This window comes from Thalia democratica, unplaced genomic scaffold (assembly GCF_965202585.1).
Source record: "Thalia democratica unplaced genomic scaffold, ktThaDemo2.hap1.1 HAP1_SCAFFOLD_213, whole genome shotgun sequence".
In the NCBI taxonomy this organism is placed as follows: Eukaryota; Metazoa; Chordata; class Thaliacea; order Salpida; family Salpidae; genus Thalia; species Thalia democratica.
Genome location: NW_028139336.1, coordinates 1,784 through 23,893, shown reverse-complemented (window position 1 = coordinate 23,893; position 22,110 = coordinate 1,784). Strand labels below are relative to the sequence as shown.

Below are 22,110 nucleotides of genomic sequence, written 5' to 3'. Positions count from 1 at the left end.
TAACGTTTGTACTCATTAAAACTAAACTAATTGACAATTATTAAAAACATTATAGAGCACAAACAGTAGCTTTATAAAAATAATTTTGAATTACCGTCACTTCTCCCCCGCCACCAACGGTTAATGAAGTAAGACCTTTCGGGTCGCCTGGAATTCCGCTCAAGGCAACTGGACTGCAGATTCCAGTGGAAAGGTCGCACTTTTTCATATCTCCAGTTTTTATTGAACCTACCAGCATTCTGTTTAGATTTATTTAAAAAAATTAAAAAAACTCATTAAGATGCTCCATAGGTAAATCTTAAGATTCAGTTGAAACAATTAATTTTGCTTCATAAAAAAGTCTTAAAAAAGAATATAAAAAAAATTAAATTTTTTTTTAAATAGTATGGTTCTAAAATAAAAATTATTTTATAAAACAAACGTGTTGTCGTCTTCATTGTACTCCATCGTGTTACCGTAAAACATGGGATTAGTGTCATTATCGTTTAAAGAGTAAACTTGATTTTGAGGGTCAATTATTTTAGTTTCGACATTAAAAGCTCTTATAGACTCAAGAAAAATCAGAAAAAAGCACAATAAGATTCCTAAAATAGGAGAAAAATTCCTTTTCGACATAGCTTTTCCAATAAAAGTAGACCTTGATTGTTTTTGAATATTTGATTTTAGATAACCTTCAAAATTATTATGCTATATGTTTAAATTTTCTTATATACAAAACAGCTTTTAGAGAAATTAATGATTAGCAAAAAAAAAATAATGCTCTGTTGCTTAACTTTAATAAAAGGAACACTTTTAATGTAACTAACAACTAATACACTTTTTGGTTTTGTCTAACATAATTTTAAGTTTATTTTCAATGAATTGGTTCAAATATACATTTCAACTATCGGTACTTTTTATAAATCAGTAATATACTTATTTTACAAATATTCTAACTTATAGAACGCTTATCTAAGTAAGCTATTCTTACATTCTTATTTCATTATTTTAATTTTTTTTGTTGTTAATTAAAATTTGTCATAACATTGCAAACTGCAAGAAACATCCGTTTTTTTATTACTAACGTAAACGTATTGTAACAATGACAAAAGATGTGCAAGGCTATTAATTGTTGCTATGATATATATAGTAACCATTAAACATTTTTTGTGTGTTTTCTAATAAACCTTTACAGGTTGAAAATTTTGATATGTTTTCCTTTTTTTTTAGCATCTAAAGTTTTAGTAAAACTGTCATATAAAAAATTTTCCGATTCATAATAAAAAAGTCTTTTTAAATGTCCTTTATTTTATTATCTAAAAATATGATTTTTTTTCTCATCGTGTTTTAAAAACTTAAAGTTTAAGTAGCTTGATAAGCGTTCTTACTTGTCTTGAATTTTTTGAACTTATAAAACTTTACACCTATACATTAATGTAATTTTATTTTTGTACAGTTAATTTTACTGAATATTATTTTTTCAAAGTAATCGTTTTCTAATCCTAAATATGACTTTTTTATATCAATATTAAATTAACAAAAAAGTGTAACTTGCGAAACTAAAAAAATAAGTGAATATAAAAATATTTGTTGTTGTAAATATATGTAGCTCAGTAGGTAGTAAAAAGAAACTTTTTTAAGTTTTGGTTATTTGTACAAAGCTTATCAATATAGTCGTGAAATACTTTAACTTATTTCGTACACCTGTTTTTTTTTGTATTTATTTATTAAAAATATATAAATTTTAAAACTATCTGTATATCCAAGTTTAATCTTGACTTTTCTTTTAATAATTTACTTGAAATTACTACTTTAAACCTTTTAAGATTTTATAATTCATTACTCAATCTAAATTATTGTTTTATAAGCTATTCAAAATGTGTTATTTTTCTATGTAACTTGTTACTGTTTAAGATAATTAAAACGGATATCAAGGAAATTAGTGGTTATGTAACCGTAACTTAGTTGTCTCTCGCATACCAAAACTAATTTAACTATTTTTTTCAACTATTTAACTATTTGTAACAAAAGAAACATTTTCTTCATATAATACTGAAAAATTGTGACTACAAATTTAATAAAAAACAATTTGCACAGTACTTTTTTTATTGAACTATAACATTTACAGAAAATATGTTTCTCTGTGTTAAACAGAGTGCACGACTATTCAAATTCCGACAGTTCAAGTTCTTACAAGAATTTTTGAATGGCAAAAACACAAAAAGAAAGATATGTTGAAAAATAAATAAAAATGCGTGTGTAGGTCTAATTAATACCTACAAACTTTTTTTTTGTTAAACAAGTTTAAATGCTTTTGGAGATGTTGCTAATACAAATTTTGAAACATAGTAATTTTTAATAATTGTTTAAATTCTTTTTTTTTAATCCATTTTTTGCAAAAACAAAAAAAAGTTTTTGTAGGTATTTATTAGACATAGATACCCATTTTTAATTTTTTTCAAATATAATTTGATCTTTAGTTTTTTCTTTAAGCATCTTTGAAAGAATTTGAGTTGTCGGAATTTGAATTGTCATGGACCGTATTAAACAATTTAACCCAGTTCCAGATTACTGTGGAAATTGATTCTATTATGTATTCCAACGAACTTGCTTCGCTAGGATCTGTATTAACAAACAATTAGCTTGTAATTTTGAATACTTGACTTCAGTTATATGATTATTTTTAAGAAAAATAAAAATAGGATCACCTAATAACTTTTTATTACAATAAATTTATTTCATAACATAAATAAGAACCACTAACCTAAAAATATTTTTAATTACTCTTTCATGGCACGATAATGTATCTGGTAAATGAAACAAAAACGTAAACACTGGAACTATTGTTACATCCTAGAATGGTTACCTGTTTATTGAAAAATTGAATCAGAAGGTGTATAAGATTTTCCTTAATTGAAACACTGAGGATCAATAAAAACAAGGTTAAAATAAAATAGTTTAAACTAAAAGCACAAAATTCAAATAACTCATTCTATAAAAATATAATTATACACAAAACTAATTGAAAACTTAAACCTAATTAAGTTATATATATTTTTAAAACAAATTAATCAATTAGAGAAAAACATAAGCTATTTTTTAAACTTTAGTATAGGAATTTTTCATTTATCCTTTTTGTTTAAAGTTAAACAATTACAGTTCTCAATTTATTAATTTATAGTTTGTTGTTAAATTGAATTTTATTCAGATTTGAAGAGAATAGTTTTGTAACTAATGATTCCTTTGGATGAAACCCGAATTTTAAATAAATAATGAATACTGTATCTTGTTAAGAAAGCATTACCAGATATAGTTTTTAGACCTGATACATAATTTGTCTACACCAGCTAATCTTCAGTTCTTTTACGTAAGAGATCAAGAGCAGCAAAAACATAACATCTTTATGTAGCTTTCAATAATACTACTTTTTCTAAAGATGAAAAAGTCTATTGAATCTATTTTGACAACTAAAGGTTGTAAATAAGCTTATAAAAGACAATGAAAGTGTTTGTTGTATACATGCTTCTTTTAAAGTAGTATTAAATTGAAATAAGCAAATAAGTATGCATAAAAAACTTAGACTTAATTAATCACCAGTTTGATATTTAAAATATATTTTATTAGGGCGCAATTGTATTCAATTATCACTGCAGCTTTTAACCAAACATCTAAAGATTTATATTTAAAACTAAAATGTTTAACTGAATAAACACAATCTATCATGTTTTTGCTTTCTGAATACAGAAATAGTTTTTAGAAACTTCAATTTGAACAAGTAATTTATTAAATTATGACGTCAGTATAAAGTAAAACTTTGAAGAAACAAGTGTTGAAAATTACTATAAAAAATTATTATAAATAGTTGGACTGTTGTTTTTTTAAGTATGGTTAACCGTGCTCTTTTTATAAATGATCTTGTGATAAGATACGAGCAACAGAAACGTTTAGAAAAACTTAATAAAAAAATTGAAAAAAAGTACGCAGAGGGTTACAAAAGTTCATCCGATTCTGGTGATTCAGAAGCTTCATCATTAGTAATAAAGTAAGAGTATTTTTCATTTCATACAATAATTATGAGTTTATTTACTAGAATGGTCTAACTTAATATTACCAATAACCATATAACTTTTTTTAGTCGTTTTGCTATTCGTCGAAGATCAAATGCAAAAGACAACGCAAGTATCAAAGAAGAGGTAAAGAAAGTTGCGAAAAAGAAGAGAAATAGATACAGAAATATCGTTTTGAACTTCTTGTTTGGAATTTTTCTCAACCACTTTTTCTACTTTTTTATCAGTTTTAACGAAGACTGGGAGCTACCAGGATCAATTGTAAATGGAACTGTGGGTTTTATTTTTGCAGTTGGGATGGCGATGTCAAAACCAATCTGCTCTGTAATTGTGTTGTGTCTTCCCTCTTTCTGTACAAAACATGGAAGTTAAGTTTACTTAATTTAGTGCTTTAAAAAAATGTTAAGATTATTCATGTATTTAGCTATAATACTGTAAATAAATACAGTGAAATAGTAAAAGTACTGTAACAGTTTTATACTCATGGTTTAGTTTTTTGGTTTAGTTTTATAAGTTTTAGTCATAAAGACTCCAATAGTTTCGATATTGAAATTAAATATTGTTATATGCATTTAGAATAAGACTAAACGTATAAAAAAAACTGTTTTAGCTACGAACTTTTATTTCTTAATTTTTAAAGTTCTTTGAAGTATTTCAAAACTATTATTTCAAAAAAAAATTGCTGTTTAAAATTAGCTAGTGTTTATAGTTTTACAAAAAAATACCAGCTACCCATATAGTTTTTTATTCGTTTAGTCTTATTCTAAATATATATTTGAAACTTTAATTTATAAATTGAAACTATTGGGTTAAGCTTCTATCAAAAAAGTTTGAATTAATTCGTTATCTTAATTTTGTTTAAAATTAGCTTTTTAATAATACATAATCCAATACTTAAATTAAAAGCAGAGAATTATTGTAATTTATAAACTTTTCTTAAAAAAAAAATTTTTCACTTTTTAAACTTTTTAGATTAACTTTTGAGTTAAGTTTGACCTAGCTAACAATAAAACGGTTTAATTTGTAATAAGCTTTTAAGAAAGTCAAGTCATCAAAAGCAAATATACTAACCTCATAGAAAAACAGCAAAGTTTTATTGCAATTATTATATTTATTGAGATGATGATAAAATTAAAAGGTTACAAAGAATAAGAACCTAATTGATTAAAATATTTTTCAATTTTTTTTCTCGTGTTTAAAATAAAGACTAGCTGTTTAAAGAAAATAACGAGTGGCACACATCACACAGGTCTATAATGTTGGTGTACATGGCCATCTTGGTGGCAAACGGCCCCATGCAAACCCTGCTGGCCAACTACCGAGAGATAACCAGGACGATCACTTGCGGTCAGGAGCTGGCTTTCAACGCGAGCAGGAGCTTGAGGCTGCTGTTGAACAACGGCCAGGTGGCCGTGCTTGACTCGCTCGAGGACACCATAGTCGAAGTGAAAGCCGAAGTCGAGGTTCAGTCGACTGTTTTTGGTTGAACATATGTTGATTGGCTGTTTTTGGTGGTTTTAAGAATATTTTTTAAAATGCTTTTTATACAGGAATGCAGTAAAAGTTTGCTTAACTTTGAATTAGAGGACACCAACTTTGTTGTGTTTTAGGGGTGTTTTGCAACAAAAAAGTATTACAGCCTACTATGTTAAAAAAATAAGTTGATCTGTTTAATCCTACCAAATTTATAATCATTAAACATTTGTCAGGCGGTAAAGATAAAACAAAAAGGTGTACATACAACAAAGCACAATTAACTTTTTATTACTTTTTTTTTTTCATTACTTACAACTTAGTTTTTATCCTATAATATTAGAAAAAAGAAAGCTGTTTTAGAATCTATTTTAAAAGACAGTTAGCTTTTAACAAGAAAACTACTAAAGTTTTTAGAACAGTTTTGCACAACTATTTCAATTAACCTTATTTTAATACAATTTCAAAGACACTTATGTTCATTAAACAAGGCATTCTTTAACTTTAAAAAACTCTGCACAGTTAATAAAACAAGAAAAATATTTTAAATACTATATAATCATAATCAAGTTGACTTTATAAATGTTATTTGTACTTGTGTTTGTAAATACTTAATACTAATAAAAAAATAAAATAACTTTAACATATACCACATGTTTAAACGGGTAGCTGTCCAAATTGCACGAGCGTACAAAATCGCACGAAGATACTTTTGTACGAGGGGATAAAACTGCACGAAGATAAAATTGCACAGAGATACTTTTGCACGAGCAGAAAATTTTGCACAGTCACAATTTTGCACGGGTTAGATTTTTTTATTTATTTTTTAGTTTTTTTATTAGTTTTATTTTATTTTTTATTTTATTTAGTTTTTTTTTTACTTTCACTGTTACCCCTAACCCTCGGTAGGTAGGTTATTTAAAAAACTTTTGTTTTTTTAGTTTTTTTTTTTAACTAGTTTATTTTATTTTTTCTATCACTCTTACCCCTAACCCTTACGCTCGGTCGGTAGCTTTTTTATTGTTTTTATTTTTGTTTTTAGTAGTTATCTTTTATTTTTGATATAAATGTTATCCCTTACCCACGGTCAGTGACTTTTTTTTCTTTTTTTTTAAATAAAATGATTTTAAGTTTTTTTTTCTGTTTAGTTTTTATTTTTTTCTGTACTTTTTTACTCTCGAGCAAAAATGTAACTCGTGCAAAATTGACCTTTGGTGTAAAACCATCTTCATGTAATTTTGTTCCCTCGTGCAATTTTGTGCTCTCGTGCAAATTTAGCTTCGTGCAATTTTGTGCACTCGTGCAATATTGTTCTCGTGCAATTTAGTCCCCTTGTGCAATTTAGTAACCTCGTGCAATTTAGACCCGTTCCTGTTTAAACGTATACTTTAATACTCAACAAATTTTTTGGCACAGCCAAAAATAGATAACACATTGATTTTGATACACTAAACTATAATAGCATTTTAAAGTTATCGAAATAATGCTAAATAAAAGTCCCAAGATAGATTAAGCCTTAGTATACTCATACTTTTAACAACTAAAAATAAAACACTTGAATACGTTTACAATTTTTTTAAAGAACTGTAAAAAAGTTTAGATAAATAGTTTATAAGTTACTTGGTTTATAGAAATTTTCTAATCTCCTAAAATTTGAAATGTATCATTTCAAAGATCTTCTGATCGTTTGGTAATAATAATCTGGTTATTAATTTTTAAACCACAAAAAAGTTACTAAAAAGTTCTAAAAATTTGTTTGAGGTAAAAATCAAATGTTAAAATTAAATTAAAACTAAGTACAAGTATTATGAGTAACTATCTAATAATAAAAAGCTAAATATTTATTTAAAATTATATTTTCTGGTTTAAGTTATATAAGGTATGTTCGATTTATACAGTACAGCTATTATAGTATAGTATTTATTTTTTATTTGCTTTTGGTTCTACAAAATAACTAGAGTCTAAATTTGTTGCTGACAAATACTTTGATATAAAAAATTGGTAACAGAAAACTGAAAAGTTGTTCAATGCATTTAAAGAAAAAGCTGATATTGTTCAAAATTCAATTGAAAAATTAAACGACTACGTAACAAATTTGGGTGAAAACTGTGAAAAAGAACTACCTAACTTTCTTTGCTTAGTACCTAGATGGGTTGTAAAACAGTATTATGAAAATGTAGAGAAAAAAATTGATCAAAAAGTTCAAGACCTAAAAGTTTGTTTTAAATTACTCTATAAAAGTAAATAGTTGGAAAATTTCACCATTTGTATTTCAGCAATTTGCTATATTTATAAATTAATAATTTCAAATAAAGAGTTTTATAATAAGAAATTAAACCACCGGAATATTTTGATTAAAAAATGGTTATTGCTTTAATGATTTAAAGTAAAATTTCAATATCATTTAAAGCGAAATGCATTGTTTGTTTTGTTTTAGCTTTTTTATGAGAAAAAACTTGTAAGGAGTGTTCATACATGTATAATTGAAGTTTATGATTTTGTCTAATATGTCAATAATAAGCATCAATGAGGTAATATAAATGATTATAGATTAAACGTATTTAATTTTTGTCTATTGAACCAGTATTTCATACGTTTACACAAAAGACTGCATTAAACTGAATGGATTCTTTGAAAATTAGTTTTCTTTAATGAGTGAAGTTGTAATAAATTTATAAAGTTTGAACTCGTAAATTGTTAATGAACAAAACTAAAGTGTTATATTGCATGTTTAATTATGACTTAAACATACCGGCAATAAGATGCTTTTAAAGCTGTTCAACTAAGTATCGGACTTTTGTTTATGATAGATTCATAATTTAAAATATAAAATAATTAAAATGTTACTACTGAAATCTGACTGACTGAAATCCCGCACTTTAAATTGATTTTTATTTGTTAATTTATTCTTTTTAGAATGAGTTTTCATTCGAAATGACCAAAGATTACTACTTCAACCTCACTTGGAACTCCAGCAGAAGAAGCACAGAAATAGCAAATGACATCATATCTGACGTGAACAGTCAATTCTCATTCGCTGGAACCATTTATTACTGGCTTTCCTTGTTTTTCAGCATGACATTTCTGTATATTGCAATCAAGTCATATCTTTATAGGCTAGTTTTTTATTTTGATCAGGTAATAATAAGTAAAAATTTAAAAAGCAGGAATCGGTAACTAAATTTTATTTTTATTAACTTTTATGTTCGTATTGTTTTACTGAATCGAAAAATAATAATTTTTATCATAATACACATAGTTTACTGTACGCAATTTTTTTAGATGGTGTTTTTATTTTTGTTATAATCCTTACAGACTTCGTAGAGCTGTTCATGTTTTATGAGCAGAAAAATTACATACAAAAACAGTTGTTTTAGTTTTTACAAATAATTTTTACATCATTATTAATTTAGTAAGAATTCTTTAAGTACAAATGTTTCAAAGACAACAAAATCTTATACAGTATAACAACTTTTTGATAAAAAGCAATTACTGTTTTCTAAAAAATTGCTATAGAGGATTAAGTTAATAATAATATTTTATTAAGTATATACCTGAGTTTAACAAATAACTAACATACGCTTTTACTCAAGACCACATAATCTATTTAATTAAGCTAAGAAACATATGAGAAGTACTTTGAAACCAACCTTACAGATAAATTTTTATAGAGCTGATTATCTACGTGATATAACTTTCGACAACCACTACCTCACTCAACGTTTCTACATGCTTGACTTTAAAAAGAGGTGGAAAAACGAAAACTATCTTTTACCGCTGACCAGGAGAGAAATGTACTACTATATTGAACCCTGGAGGTTACTTTACTTATTTATAAGTTATTTTTTATTGTTTTCAAACAGCCTGCATAGAAAAAAAATTAAATGATAAGCTTCTGTAGAGTTTCGATTGCAATTAACTGTTTGTTTTTTGCTCATCAAAGAGATTGTGCAACACAAACTTAATTCTAAAAAAATAAATGCAGCTATATTTCAATGTTGTTTACGAAAAAAAATAATGAATCAAAGTTTTCTAAAGCGATCTGTATGAAGCATTCAAAACTGTTAAATGTAAAAACACAGTTTTTACTCAAATGTAATACTTTAACTACAACTGATAACTTAAAACTTTGCAAGTTGAACAAAAACTCCGCAGCATCAGACTGACGCCGGTGGAGCTTGCAGGCGCCGGAAGGGGATTGGGAATCGTCATCCTCAACTTCACGTACACCCTCCTCGTGTTTGTCGTCGACGTCCTGTTCTACTTGCTCCTCCTCGGAGTCCAGTTCATCTTGGGGAAGAGGTACGAGTATTCCGACTGGAAGTCCGAGCTTATCAGGGAAGCGACCAGCCTCATACGGAGGAGGGACAACGAAACGCTTGCCACGGAGTTTGATCTTCAGTACATCAACACATTTTCTCATCTCAACACGAAGCTTGATGTTAACGGTACGGGTTTCGTCGCAACTATTCACAAGTTAGTTACTATATATTGTTAAAAAAATCATTAATTAATAAACACATATAAACACGAAGTTTTACATGTATACTACAAAAAAATATTATTCTCTTAAAGTAAACATTATTTTATATTGGATAAGCTGCAAAAATAAGAGATGTTTGTTTCAAAGAATATGTTCTTTTTAAATCTATCAGTTTTCTTTAAATATTGAAGAAACACTATCTTTGGGATATGTTTTTCTAAAAAACTTGATTAACAATTGATATACTGCTTTGATATTAATTTAATAACCCAAAATTTTACCTAAAAAGTAATATTATGAACGCATAAAAAACCGTAGAACAAGAACTTTCTAAAGCATCGAACTTTTGCAGAACTTGAGATTTTTAAGTAATTAAAATTCAAACTAACTTGAATCATTATCTCAGTTCAAGTTTTTACCTTAGTATAAACAACATTTTGTCTTATTAAATGTATTTCTAAATGCAAAACAAAAATTAAAAAATAGTTTGCTAAATTAATTTGAAAGGTTATCATTTGAAAGTTTTAATTTTAGAATAAACGTGCTATTTTAAATATACGTTTCATATTTCATTCCGCCAAAACAAAGCAGTGTTCATAAAAGTCGAACTGAACAAAACTGAGCTTTTTCAAACATAACAAAAAACACAACTTTCACAGGTCTATTTTGAACAGCATAGAAGAAATGAAGCGATCGGGGGGCTACGACTTCGAGCCCTCCCTGTGTACCACTCATCCCACCACCCCGCTGTGGTCCACCTACGTCCTCGTCTTCTGCCTGTACCTCGCCTGCTTCGTCATGTGCCTCTTCCAAGCCTACATACTCCGGTTGCGACGCTTCATCATGCGCCTGTACGAGCCCGGGAGGGAAAAGGCGAGGATCGGGTTCTTGCACGCGCAAATATGGAAGGAGAGGGACCACTCGTTGATCGGCGAGCTGGACTGGTGGGTGCGCAGAAAGGCGCCGCCGCCGACAGGCAAGAAAGAGCAAGGCTGCTTCAGCAGATACGCGGAAAGAAACAATGTAAGATTTTGCGGGAAGTTTTACTTTTAGAAAACTTAAACTTTTACACGTGCAGTGTATTTTGATTTAACATTTTTTTTTTCCTTAGTGGATTGGGTTCACGCTGAGAGTTTTAATGAACAAGACAGCTTACACGTGCGTAATTTGTAGCGCGAGGGGAGGAAAAAAAGACAAGGACTTGTTTCAAATTTGCCCGACACCCGCCTGCTCGTACGCCTACTGCAAGCAGTGCTTTAATCAACTGCACGGGTATGTTTCAGTAGAGCTGTGCTCTGAAAATAAAGCTTTCATATTTAAATCACTTTTAGTTGCTTGTAAATGTTTATTATATTTCTAAGAGTTTTATTGTAAGACAATATTTAGATTTTTAAGATATATTCAGTTATAATTGAACTCTTACTCAGTTACAATACAATTTATAGTAGTTTGCTAAGTTTTGCTGCAGTTGCTTTACAATTAAGAATACTCTCAAAGAATGAGAACTAACTTGTGAAATAAACAAAAAAGATAACTATTATGTCGTTTGATTTTTAAATTAATAAACATACTAGTTATTTTATTTTGTCGAAAAATTGAACTTTATTAACTCCTCGGTGTTAAGTTTTATTATCTAAATAAAAATGTTTTATTTAAATGCTTAATAATAAACAATTTCAAACATTTTACATAAGCAAATATACTTATATAAAAAAAAGTTAGATCCATTTAAAGAAAACATCCAAAAATGTGGAATACTATATTTGTTTAACAATGTAAATAACTTTTCTAAAAAAAATTAAATAAATAAAATTAAATAAGTAAACTTGAAAATAGGACGTGTATAAACTGTCAGCGAGTGTACGGCAAGAAAGCAGTGAAAGAAGCGGATGAGGACGCCAGTGGGATATCCGACTCTTCGGGATCGGAGAGTGATGAGGAGAGTTTTGCCAGTTCGTTTGAACAGATCGAAAGTGGCATAGGCGGTGGACCCGGAAAACAAGGACAGACAAAAATAGATCTAACAAGTGAAGTGAGCTCTTATTTATGCCTTGCAGATAGAGTTAGTGTAAAAGTACTTTGAAAGCAAACGAAAAATCATTTTAAATAAGAGTTTCCCTAAAGGGCGGTTTTGACTATTAACGAGCAATAAATAAAAATTATATTAGTAATAAAATAGTAAAGGAGTAGTTGTTTTATATATTTCTATAAAGTATGCAGTTATGAAAATGAGATTTTGAAAACCCTGTTTCAAGTAAACTAAACTCGTTTTACAACAAACAGTTTTCTTATAAAAAATAAAATAAATCTAAAATTTAGTTATTGCATTGTATACACTTGTTTCATATACTTTAAAGTTGCACACAAATTACAAAAGTAGAAAATAGTAGTGCACATAGAGTCGTATAACAGGAAAACTCAAATAGAGATTAAAAATTCTTTGTATGTTTAAACTGTTTAGTTCCTGTTCTCAAATAAAAACACCTTTAAATAATATAATTATAAGAGTTTTTGAAGTCATAGCAATAACAGTTTTTGAAGTCATATTGTAACATGGTATTCGAAATTTACTTTTACAGTTTGTTAAAAAGTCTTAACTGGATTTTTAATTATAACAAAACTATTTTTCGAGTCAGTTTTTTAATTACAAACTCTTAAATGATTTTTTTGGTCTTTAATGTATCTACTTCAAGTTAAAATTACAAAATACTTTTGGCCTTTAAAAACATTGCTTTAAAAAAATTATTTGGTACTTAAAAAATTTGTACAATGCACAAAATTTCTGAAAAATACATAGTTATTGATTGTTTGTTCAATTTTCAAAGATTACCGCTCAACTACGGTACACGCTTATTAGTGAAGATTAATATTATTTTTTTTATTTAAAGCATAAGTATCTGTTTCAGTGTTATCATAGCTTTCATAAGTTAATTTTGATGTTCTTCAAACTGATAAAAAGTTCATATTTAGATTTAAAGAAACATATAAGTGATTATCAAGTTTTAAAAATATAAGTATTTGCTTAAAAGATTGATAAAAATTGTTAAATTTTGTTACAATGATATTAAGACAAAACTTCCTTAATATAACTTACAGATTTAGAAGACATTCTAGACTGAGATATACTTATTAAGAACCAAAAATGTTTCTACAATGTCACTTGTGTTTGTACTTGATATAGTTTTATTTGTGTTTTTTTTTTTACGAATTTGACAAATAGAAAATGTTTATTAATGTATGTAATGTGTTATTTTTACTTTAAGTTTTTTCAAAACTAATCAGATGTGTTTATTTTAGTTCAAATTCATTTTATCTAAATGTTTATAACACTCTTTTGATCCAAATTTTTAGTAACTGAAAATAATCTAATAGTATTTGGATTTTAAACTTAGTTACCGAAATCCAGAGTGAATTTTTACCGTTATTCATTCAAAAAAACTATCCTGGTAAACTAAAAAAAAAACATATAAACTTAGATAAACTTTTATTTTGCGTAAAAGTTCACCTTATTTTATTACACGAATTTAAAAAAAGAAGAGTTTAAATATAAATTTATGCGACTTAAACTAATCATAAAAACTATGAAATAATCAAAATTACAAATTTATTCTCATGTAAAATAAGTTTAGGTTTTTACATGAATATTACAAAATTACAATACAAAAAATATAATGAATAATACAAAAATCAGAGTTAAGTATTTAAAAATTCACAGTGCTATAAAGTTATTTTGAGCAAGTTTTAGTTTATATTAGTTGATTGGTTTTATAAACTAACATATACACACTTGAAAAGAAACTAAAACTAGTTTAATTTTTGAACTTAAAGTAAAAAGTGTATTTTCGAACTAGACAACTCTATTATTGGAAGCAGCAGTTTTATGATTTTAACTGATTCGAGAAGTCCATTTTTGACTCTCTTGCTTTTTATAAGCTTCTAAAATGCGGTCCTTCTGCGTTCGGCATTCGTCAACTTTAGCTTCGAAATACTGCTTGTCCGTCACCGGATTTTCACCGTCAGCACAACTTTCATTGGTTAATACTTGTTGTTTGAAATGGTTGCAGAAAACTGACTTCCAAGTTTCCTGGAAGTTTCTGTTTCATTTTAAAGTAAAGTTTTTGTTTTTTCAAACCATTGACGAGTTTTACTTATAAAGTTGTGTACAAGTTTACACAAATACAAAAAAAAATAAGTACTTTAGGCATATAATATATTGGGTTATATTGGCAATAAAATCAGTTTATAAAGTATTAACTGAGATTTTTATTTTTATAGTTTAGATACTTCAACTAGAAATTTTTAAACTGCATATAAAATCTGAATTAGATATCAAAAAAATATGTTCGCGCATAAAACTAAAAAGTTATGTAGGAAATAAAATAATCTTTATAACTTGTAAAAAAACATTTTAAACAAATAATAAAGTACAAACTAAATTTTAATAATTTTTATACTTAGAACAATAATCAACTAGAAAATTAGGAGGATGTAAGAAATAATAAACTCATTAAAAGCAAAAAAAAATCGTTTTAAAATTTTCCAACACAATATATATTTTATTCAGAAGTATAAATAAAATTTATACTTGTTTACTATATGCAGAATAAGAACGGTTAGATAAATTAAACACATTTTACAATAACATTATTTTTAAAACTTGGAGATAAATATTTCATGTTTCAGATATTATCGTATGCTTTTCTTCACTTAAACTTACAACTTGAAGTTTACAACAGGTGACAAAATATTATTAATTAAGTAAATACGAATAATTTAACAACTATTACATATGATTATACTCAAGTACAAAATATATACCTCCTACTGCCATGCAGAGTAGTTAATGACTTAGGAGGGCTTCCAATGTCCTCAATACTGTCCTGACCAAACGGTATGTAGATTGGCTTGTGTTCTTCAATTGATCGAGTCTTGCTGTTTGTAATCAAGAATGTACATAAAAGAAAATATAAAAACATAAAAATCAAATCGAGCTTATTGGTAAAGTTTTTCTCACAAGAACTCAAAAGAAACATTTTTTAGTTAAAAACTTAAGAATACAACTCGTTACATATCAAAACTTTTTATTTTAAAACTCTAGATTTTAGAGCAAAGCAAAAATTTAAAACTATTTAAAGTACGAGTAGTATTCTTAAGTTTTTCTGCCAAACAATATTTCCTTAATATAAAATATAGTTAAATTTAAGAATTTTGATTGTTTATTTCAAAAAAAGTTATGTTACACATACAAATTAATACTTTAAACGATTTAACTAAGACTCTAATATGAATATAAAAGTACTAATCAATACTTTAAATACTTATAATTATGAAAGAAGTATTTTGTTAAGCAATTTAATAACTAAAACAATTAAAAATGTCTATAATTTTAAACTAAATAGCAAACATTTTGTTTCCATTTTAATATATCCTTTAAGTTTAAACTATTTTTTTTTATAAAACTCTAACATTTTGGCTAAGATCATAACATCTATATAGAATCATAAAAGTAAACTTAAAAGTTAAAATAAATAAGGCATACAAAGCTTTTCTGAAAAGATTTTTAATTTATATATTGCCATGTCACCTATAGCAGTTTCCATAAAGCGCACCTGTGCACAAAAGTATGCATAGGAAGGAATAATTATACTACAGGACGAAAATTGGTTGTTGAATAATAATTTAGTTCGTTCGACTAAAAATTTATTTTAAATTTTATTTTCTGGTAATCTTTATTATAATTTATATAAATGCGGACAATTATATCTTTTATATATTTATTAGAGTGCTTTTTTTTCAATAATTCAGTGTGCACAATTCATACTATGATTTGCTGAGAACTGCTACATTGACTATAATATATGTCAACCAACTGCGTACTCATAAAAAAATTTCAACTTTTTATGTATTAAACATTCAAAAATATTAGTAAAACAAGATTATATGATAGTAAAACGAATGATTATACTTATTTTCCTATTTCAAGTTAATATCTTTAAAAGAACTAGTAACACCATATTAAAACTAACTTGATTTTTGCGTCAAAAGTGGCAACGTTTAGCACATGTCTAAGTACCTTTAGTGTAGATTCAATTTTACTGCTGGTAAATAAAAGAGTGGCTCCGTTACAGTGAGCCATACACCTTAAAGCTCCTTGTATTAACTGCAAATTGTAAAATATTGAGTATAGTTTGCAAACTCGTAAAAAATGTTTTTGATAAATTAAGGGTTAAATAAATTTTGAACAAAATTAGGTACTGAAAAAATTACAATTAATATTGTTCAAAAGTCAAACATAATTTATTATGCTTAAAATATTCTGTTAAAAAAAAAACATATATATACTATTAAAATGTAAACATGGTTGTCATTTGATATAAAAATAATAATATTTAAAAATTTTAATTAGTGTCTAAAAGAAATTTCTTTTTTATTAATTTTTTGATAAACCTTTAGCTTATAATTAAGCAGTAAATTTTGGAACGTAATTCTGTTGTTGCCAAAACACAACTATGATGTTCAAAAAAACTTCTAAAGTAAGTTCAATTTGCGGTTTTTAATCAAACATATAGTATGGCATAGGGGTCCGACATTTTCTTTACATAAATTATCATTGGCTTTTATATAAAAGCTTAAAGTATAAACTACAAGTCAGTTTTTATAGAGTATAAAAATCTTAATTAGTTTTTGAGACAGAGACGTTATGGTAAAATGTTTCCAATACAAACGTATGGAGAGCAAATTTTTCAGGGTCAATTTCTTGGAAGATTAAAAATTCACTAAAAATCTATTTCCTCCTTCATTTTATGAGCTAAAGACCTCAATTTTTAGGAAAATATTCCTTCTATAATTTAAAAGATATTTAATTTTAAGTTTTTTAAATATTAAAAATTTAAGAAAAATACTATTTGGTGACTTTTTTTAATAAAACTATATTTTTTTAAACTAAAAAAAATTCTATGTTATATCGATTTAAATATTAGTAAACGACTTACTGTGAAAATTCGAAGAATATTGGTTAAAAATCAAGAAGAAGATAGATTTTTAGTCAAATAGTCTTTTTTTAGTGTTTTTGGTTTGCACCTGCCATAAGGAACCTATTGAGGTCACCTACTTTGATTGCTTATATCAAAGTTGCTTTGAATTTTATTAAGCGGTTAAAAACGTCTGATAGCTCAGAATAAACTATACAAAATAACTTCAACTTGTAAAAATCAAGGTGGACCTCCCTATGCCCTTTAACGAAAAAGAAAGCTAATATTTTTATAAAACTTGTTTAATAAACAAACTTAATGAAAACACAGAGCTGTTGCTTCTTTTAACAGCAAAAAATTATCATAGACAAAGATAGTCTTATATAAGTGTAGAAATTTATAAAAATCTAAAATTTAGAATGAGATATGTAGTACACCAATAAAACGAACTATTTAGTATAAATACATGTACAGTTTATTAAAAAAGTAACAAAAAATCAATTTATAAACTTTTGTTTTTTTTTTTAATTTAAAATGCCATTTTATTAATACTAAAAATTAAAAAATGTAACATTTTCTTGTATTTGTTACATTTTATACTACATATTATATAATTTTAAACGATGATACAAATAAATCTTTTAGTTTACTTCATTTATTATGGACTTTAATACAAAACAATTTTAATATATTTGTAAGTAAGTAACTAAATAAAGAATTATACCTACCTTTTTTTCTTCAAAATCCATGTTTTGAAACATATCATATTTGCTTCCAACAATTATGAGTGGGATTGGAAATGGTTTGACTTCGTCATTATCCTGAAAGTTTATTTAAAAGTTGTTTATGAAATGTGTAAAATAAATATTGTATGCACTAAACATCAATACAAGCATATACACTAACTATTACTTTTCTGTCAAATCGTTGTTTTGTTTCTGATTTTATTACTTTTGGTATTTCGGGATTTCTTTTACCAGCTAGTTTTATGGTGAGGTCAACTTTTTCTTTAGTTGTGTTTATGAGGGTTTCCAGTGTTGACCACATCTTTTCTGGTTGTGACAAATCAACAACCTACAATAAAAACTTAAATTTCTTTTTTTTTCACTTTAATCAAATACTTTTAAACCGCCCCTAATTTTTTAACTAAAAAAATTAAAAAACAGTAAAATTTTATTTAGATTTTTAAATTTAACTGTAATTTCTTTTTTACAAATTGTGCACAAGATATAAAAAATAAAAGATAAATAACATTACATAAAATTGTAACTATGTTTTATTTGTGCTTATTTTTTCATTTAATGTAAAAATAGCGAAACAATTAAAAGTAGTAAAGAATAAAAAGAGTAAGTTAAAACCATATGATATTTATTAAAAAAATTTAGAATGGTAAATTCTAACTAAAATGTGTAATTTTAGTTACTGTGGTAATATAAAATACTACTGGAAAGAATTGTTTTACATGTAAAGATAAACTATACTAGGAAAATAATACAACTCTTAATTAATTTGCTAAAACTACGAAATCTGATAAAACAAAAAGGTGACAAACTTAGTTTTATAATTGAAAAAACAAAAACAAAACAGCTAATTTTCAAAATAACCTAAAATAAGAGTAATGTAAACATTTTATTGATGAAACTTGACTAACAAGCACGATTGTTAAACTTTGTATTGTGTCAGGGTTAATTGGAATTTCTATCAGCTTAGTAAGATGCGTCCCACCGCCTAGTTCCCACACATGCCCTGTCATCTTGTTTTGCTGCAGAAATGTATTATTAAAATAGTAGAAAAGGAAGAAACAGCTTAATTATTAATTTTTTAAATAATTGTTTGTACTTACCTCAGTATGTAATAAACATTTATAAATAAAGTTTATACTACAAATTATATCTTTATGACAAGAATAAGAAAAAACATTTATACCACCTTAAAATAAAGTTATATTTACTTTTATATATTAAGTGGAAAAACAGTAAACTTTTAGTTGTTTAGAGCGGAGGTTTTATTCATACAAATAATATACAAACTAAAATCAATTTGACTGAATTTGGGCTGAAGTGGAAAAAGTAAATGTTGTTTTGTATAAAATTAATACTTGTAAATGTTTTATAAATGAAGCTTTAATGCTATTCTAGATTAGATAAATTGAACTTTTCAAACTAAAAAAAACTTTTAGAACTAAAATTAACAGATAGGGTTACCAAAGAAACTTTGAAGTTTTTACTAGGTTTTCTGAATTTGTTCCAGGTTTTTGAAAGTTCAAGTTTTCTTTTCCATTTTTAGTATAAAATAAAATTCAGGTAAAAAGAAAAGATACTATTATGCTACTTGAAGGGCATAAGGGGATGTCCAATTTTGCTTTACGAAAAATAACATTGGCTCTTATATGAAAGCCTAAAGTATAAACAACAAACCAGTTTTTATAGAATTTAAAAATATTTTCTAATTTTTGAGATATTGTAATTTTTTTAAAAAGCTTCTAATACAAAAGTATGAATTGAAAATTTTTCAGGGTCAATTTTCTTTGAAATTTAAAAAATCACCAAAAATCTATCTTCTCTTACATTTTTTGAGCTAAAACCTCAAATTTTCAGGACACGTTCCTTTTATAGTTTGAAAGACTTTGAATGTTGCAGTTTTAAAATATTATAACATAAAAATATGAGAAAAAAAAAACATAACAATAGGTGATTTTTATTTCTTAAATTAAAAATTATCCTGCATTAAATTGATTGAAATATTAGTTATTGACCTACTGTGAAAACTTCAAGAAGATTGGCTAAAAATGAAAAAAAAATTTTTAGAGGAATAGTCTTTTGTTGCGTTTTTGGTTTGCGCCTTCCAGTAGGAACCTATTAAGCATATCGACTTTGATTGCTTATATTTTAAAAGTTACTTTTAACTTTTTTAAGCAGTTAAAGGTCTGTCTGATAGCTCAGATAAAACTCTTCAAAATAAGATCAACTTGTAAAAATATAGGTGGACTCTGCCCCTTTACGCTCTTTAGAGTGTTTTATAATAAATAAAATTGTAAATGACATCAACATTTTTTTGTATATACCAGAGTTTTTATATAAAAAAAAATGTTAATATTTTACATTTAAAAATTGTTTAAAAGTCTAGGTTTTTCCAGGATTTTAGGTTCTTTGGCAACTCTGAATAGATTTCTAAATTGCTTTTGTTGTAAAAATTTCGTCAAACAAAATTTATTTATTTAAAATTTTATAAAGACGGAAAATAAACTTGATTTTTGTGTTGTACAAGCTTGTAGATGATTTGTAGATGTAAAATATAAAGACTTAATGTTTAATAAAAAGTTGTAGGTGTACTTTTAAATATGAAATAAAAATAAATTTATAGTGTATTTCCAACAATGTCTTACCTTGAAGTGAAGAAAAAACATTTTTTTTAAATGCAGCATGATATAGGGCTATATGTTAGTTTTATTAAAATCTACTAGACCTAAAATTTTATGGATATAAATATATACTGACACCCTCTATGTGAACCATTTTTTTACAATCTTGAAAGTTTACCTCAGGTTGAGAAACAAAAAAAAAAACTAAAAATACATTGTTCAACTTTTCTTTTTTTTTACCAAAAAAATAAAAAATAATAATTTAATTAAGAATTAAACTTAGTAACTAACTTTTAAAATTTTATGTTTGTCTAAATTTGATTTAAGCAAAAATTTTCAAGTGGCCTTGGGCTAACTAGCATGACTGCAGTTGACTGAATGGCATTTGTTTACATCAAGTACTTATACCACATTTTGGATAATTTCTTTGTGTCAGAAATTATCTTGTTTATATTTTAAGATAGATTTTTTTAATTTGATTTGAAGCTCTAATACTTTAGAATGTTGGCTTTCTAATCACTGGTTTAAAAGAAAACACCAAACCTTATATTATTTCTAATAGTAGGCTTGCTGTTGTGTTAAAGCATATAAAAATGTTCAAAGGATATTACTACTAGAATTTAACTACTACTTATTTTTGAAATAGTCAGTAAGATAAAAAGTAAAGTAAAATTAAAAAATATTCAAACTTTAGTCACTGGATCTTAATAAATATCTAACATTACATAAAAATAACTATAATTAAACAGTAGTATAAATAAAAAATCTCATGTGCAATAAAACTCACTGTGTTAGCAGACTTTCTTGCAAAAGTATATTCAAGTGCTGTTGTAGGTTTGACATTACTTGTATCATCTCGTGATAAAAACTTCATTATTGATGTTGTTTTTCCCTGTCAAATTAAAAACTAAAATTTAAATTCAGGAAATTTCATTTGGTGTTTTCTTACTTAATTTTTAAAAAGTTATAAAATCTGTTTGCTGTAAAATGTAACTAAAAAGTGTTTTTTTTTTACCTTTTGAAACCAAAAAGATCTGACTTGCTATTTATTTTTTTATAGGCAACATTTTTCAAAAGTATAAAACATCAATTAACAAAGCTAAAAAAAAATTCACTAAATTTCACTTGCACAATTTATAATTTAATATTGGTTCTGATACATACTTATATCTTTTTAAAAAAAATAAATTAGTTTAAATTAGATTTTTTCAAATCATTTTGCTGAATTTAATTCCTAATGAAAAATATTTTAATACATTAAAATCCATAAACAAATAAAAATGGACCAGTCTACCATAATATAAGTCAAAAGTTTTAAACTCTTTGTACAAAAATCATGATTTGCACTTATGTTTCTTAAAAAAAAAGACTTTAAAACTTGTTATACTAGTATTACCATTTTTTATTTTTTAGCTTACACATGATGATGATCCAGCAAATAGTACATATCTATCAGCATTTTTTTCTTTCTTCTTGTTTTCTTCCACTTCCTTAGAGGCTATCTCCCATATATTGGACATTTTTTAAATCTATTTGAGTTTACTAAAACCTAAGATTTAAAAGAATAGAATTAAATCACTCTTTTATCAACATACTATAAACTTTTTAACAAAAAAAACATTTTTGATAAATTTACTTTTTTTTAAGTATTATTACTATTTGTGTAATTTTATTTTCTATGATACATTTAAATTTATTGTCATTTAACATTTGAAATAACACATTATGTTATAAAACTAAAATAAATTATTTACGTGGTAATAAAAGTATATATGT

The 22,110-nt window shown here is 26.0% G+C and overlaps 2 protein-coding genes across 2 annotated transcripts; one reads left to right on the top strand and one right to left on the bottom strand.

Moving 5' to 3' along the window:
* Window positions 1-3,863: 3,863 nt before the first annotated feature.
* Window positions 3,864-13,104, top strand: LOC145845944 (DC-STAMP domain-containing protein 2-like). Its single transcript, XM_082952917.1, has 11 exons — window positions 3,864-4,021; window positions 4,115-4,413; window positions 5,268-5,509; window positions 7,528-7,734; window positions 8,436-8,605; window positions 9,191-9,337; window positions 9,675-9,995; window positions 10,662-11,025; window positions 11,114-11,274; window positions 11,839-12,034; window positions 13,099-13,104. The coding sequence occupies exons 1-11, from the start codon at window positions 3,864-3,866 to the stop codon at window positions 13,102-13,104; spliced, it is 2,271 nt and encodes a 756-aa protein (XP_082809043.1).
* A 620-nt stretch (window positions 13,105-13,724) lies between these two features.
* LOC145845945 (cytoplasmic dynein 2 light intermediate chain 1-like) lies at window positions 13,725-21,885 on the bottom strand. Its single transcript, XM_082952919.1, has 8 exons — window positions 21,753-21,885; window positions 21,122-21,226; window positions 18,625-18,735; window positions 17,880-18,047; window positions 17,702-17,794; window positions 16,029-16,162; window positions 14,821-14,934; window positions 13,725-14,096 (listed from the first exon to the last, which is right to left on the bottom strand). The coding sequence occupies exons 1-8, from the start codon at window positions 21,852-21,854 to the stop codon at window positions 13,889-13,891; spliced, it is 1,035 nt and encodes a 344-aa protein (XP_082809045.1). The 5' UTR covers window positions 21,855-21,885; the 3' UTR covers window positions 13,725-13,888.
* Between the last annotated feature and the right edge of the window lie 225 nt (window positions 21,886-22,110).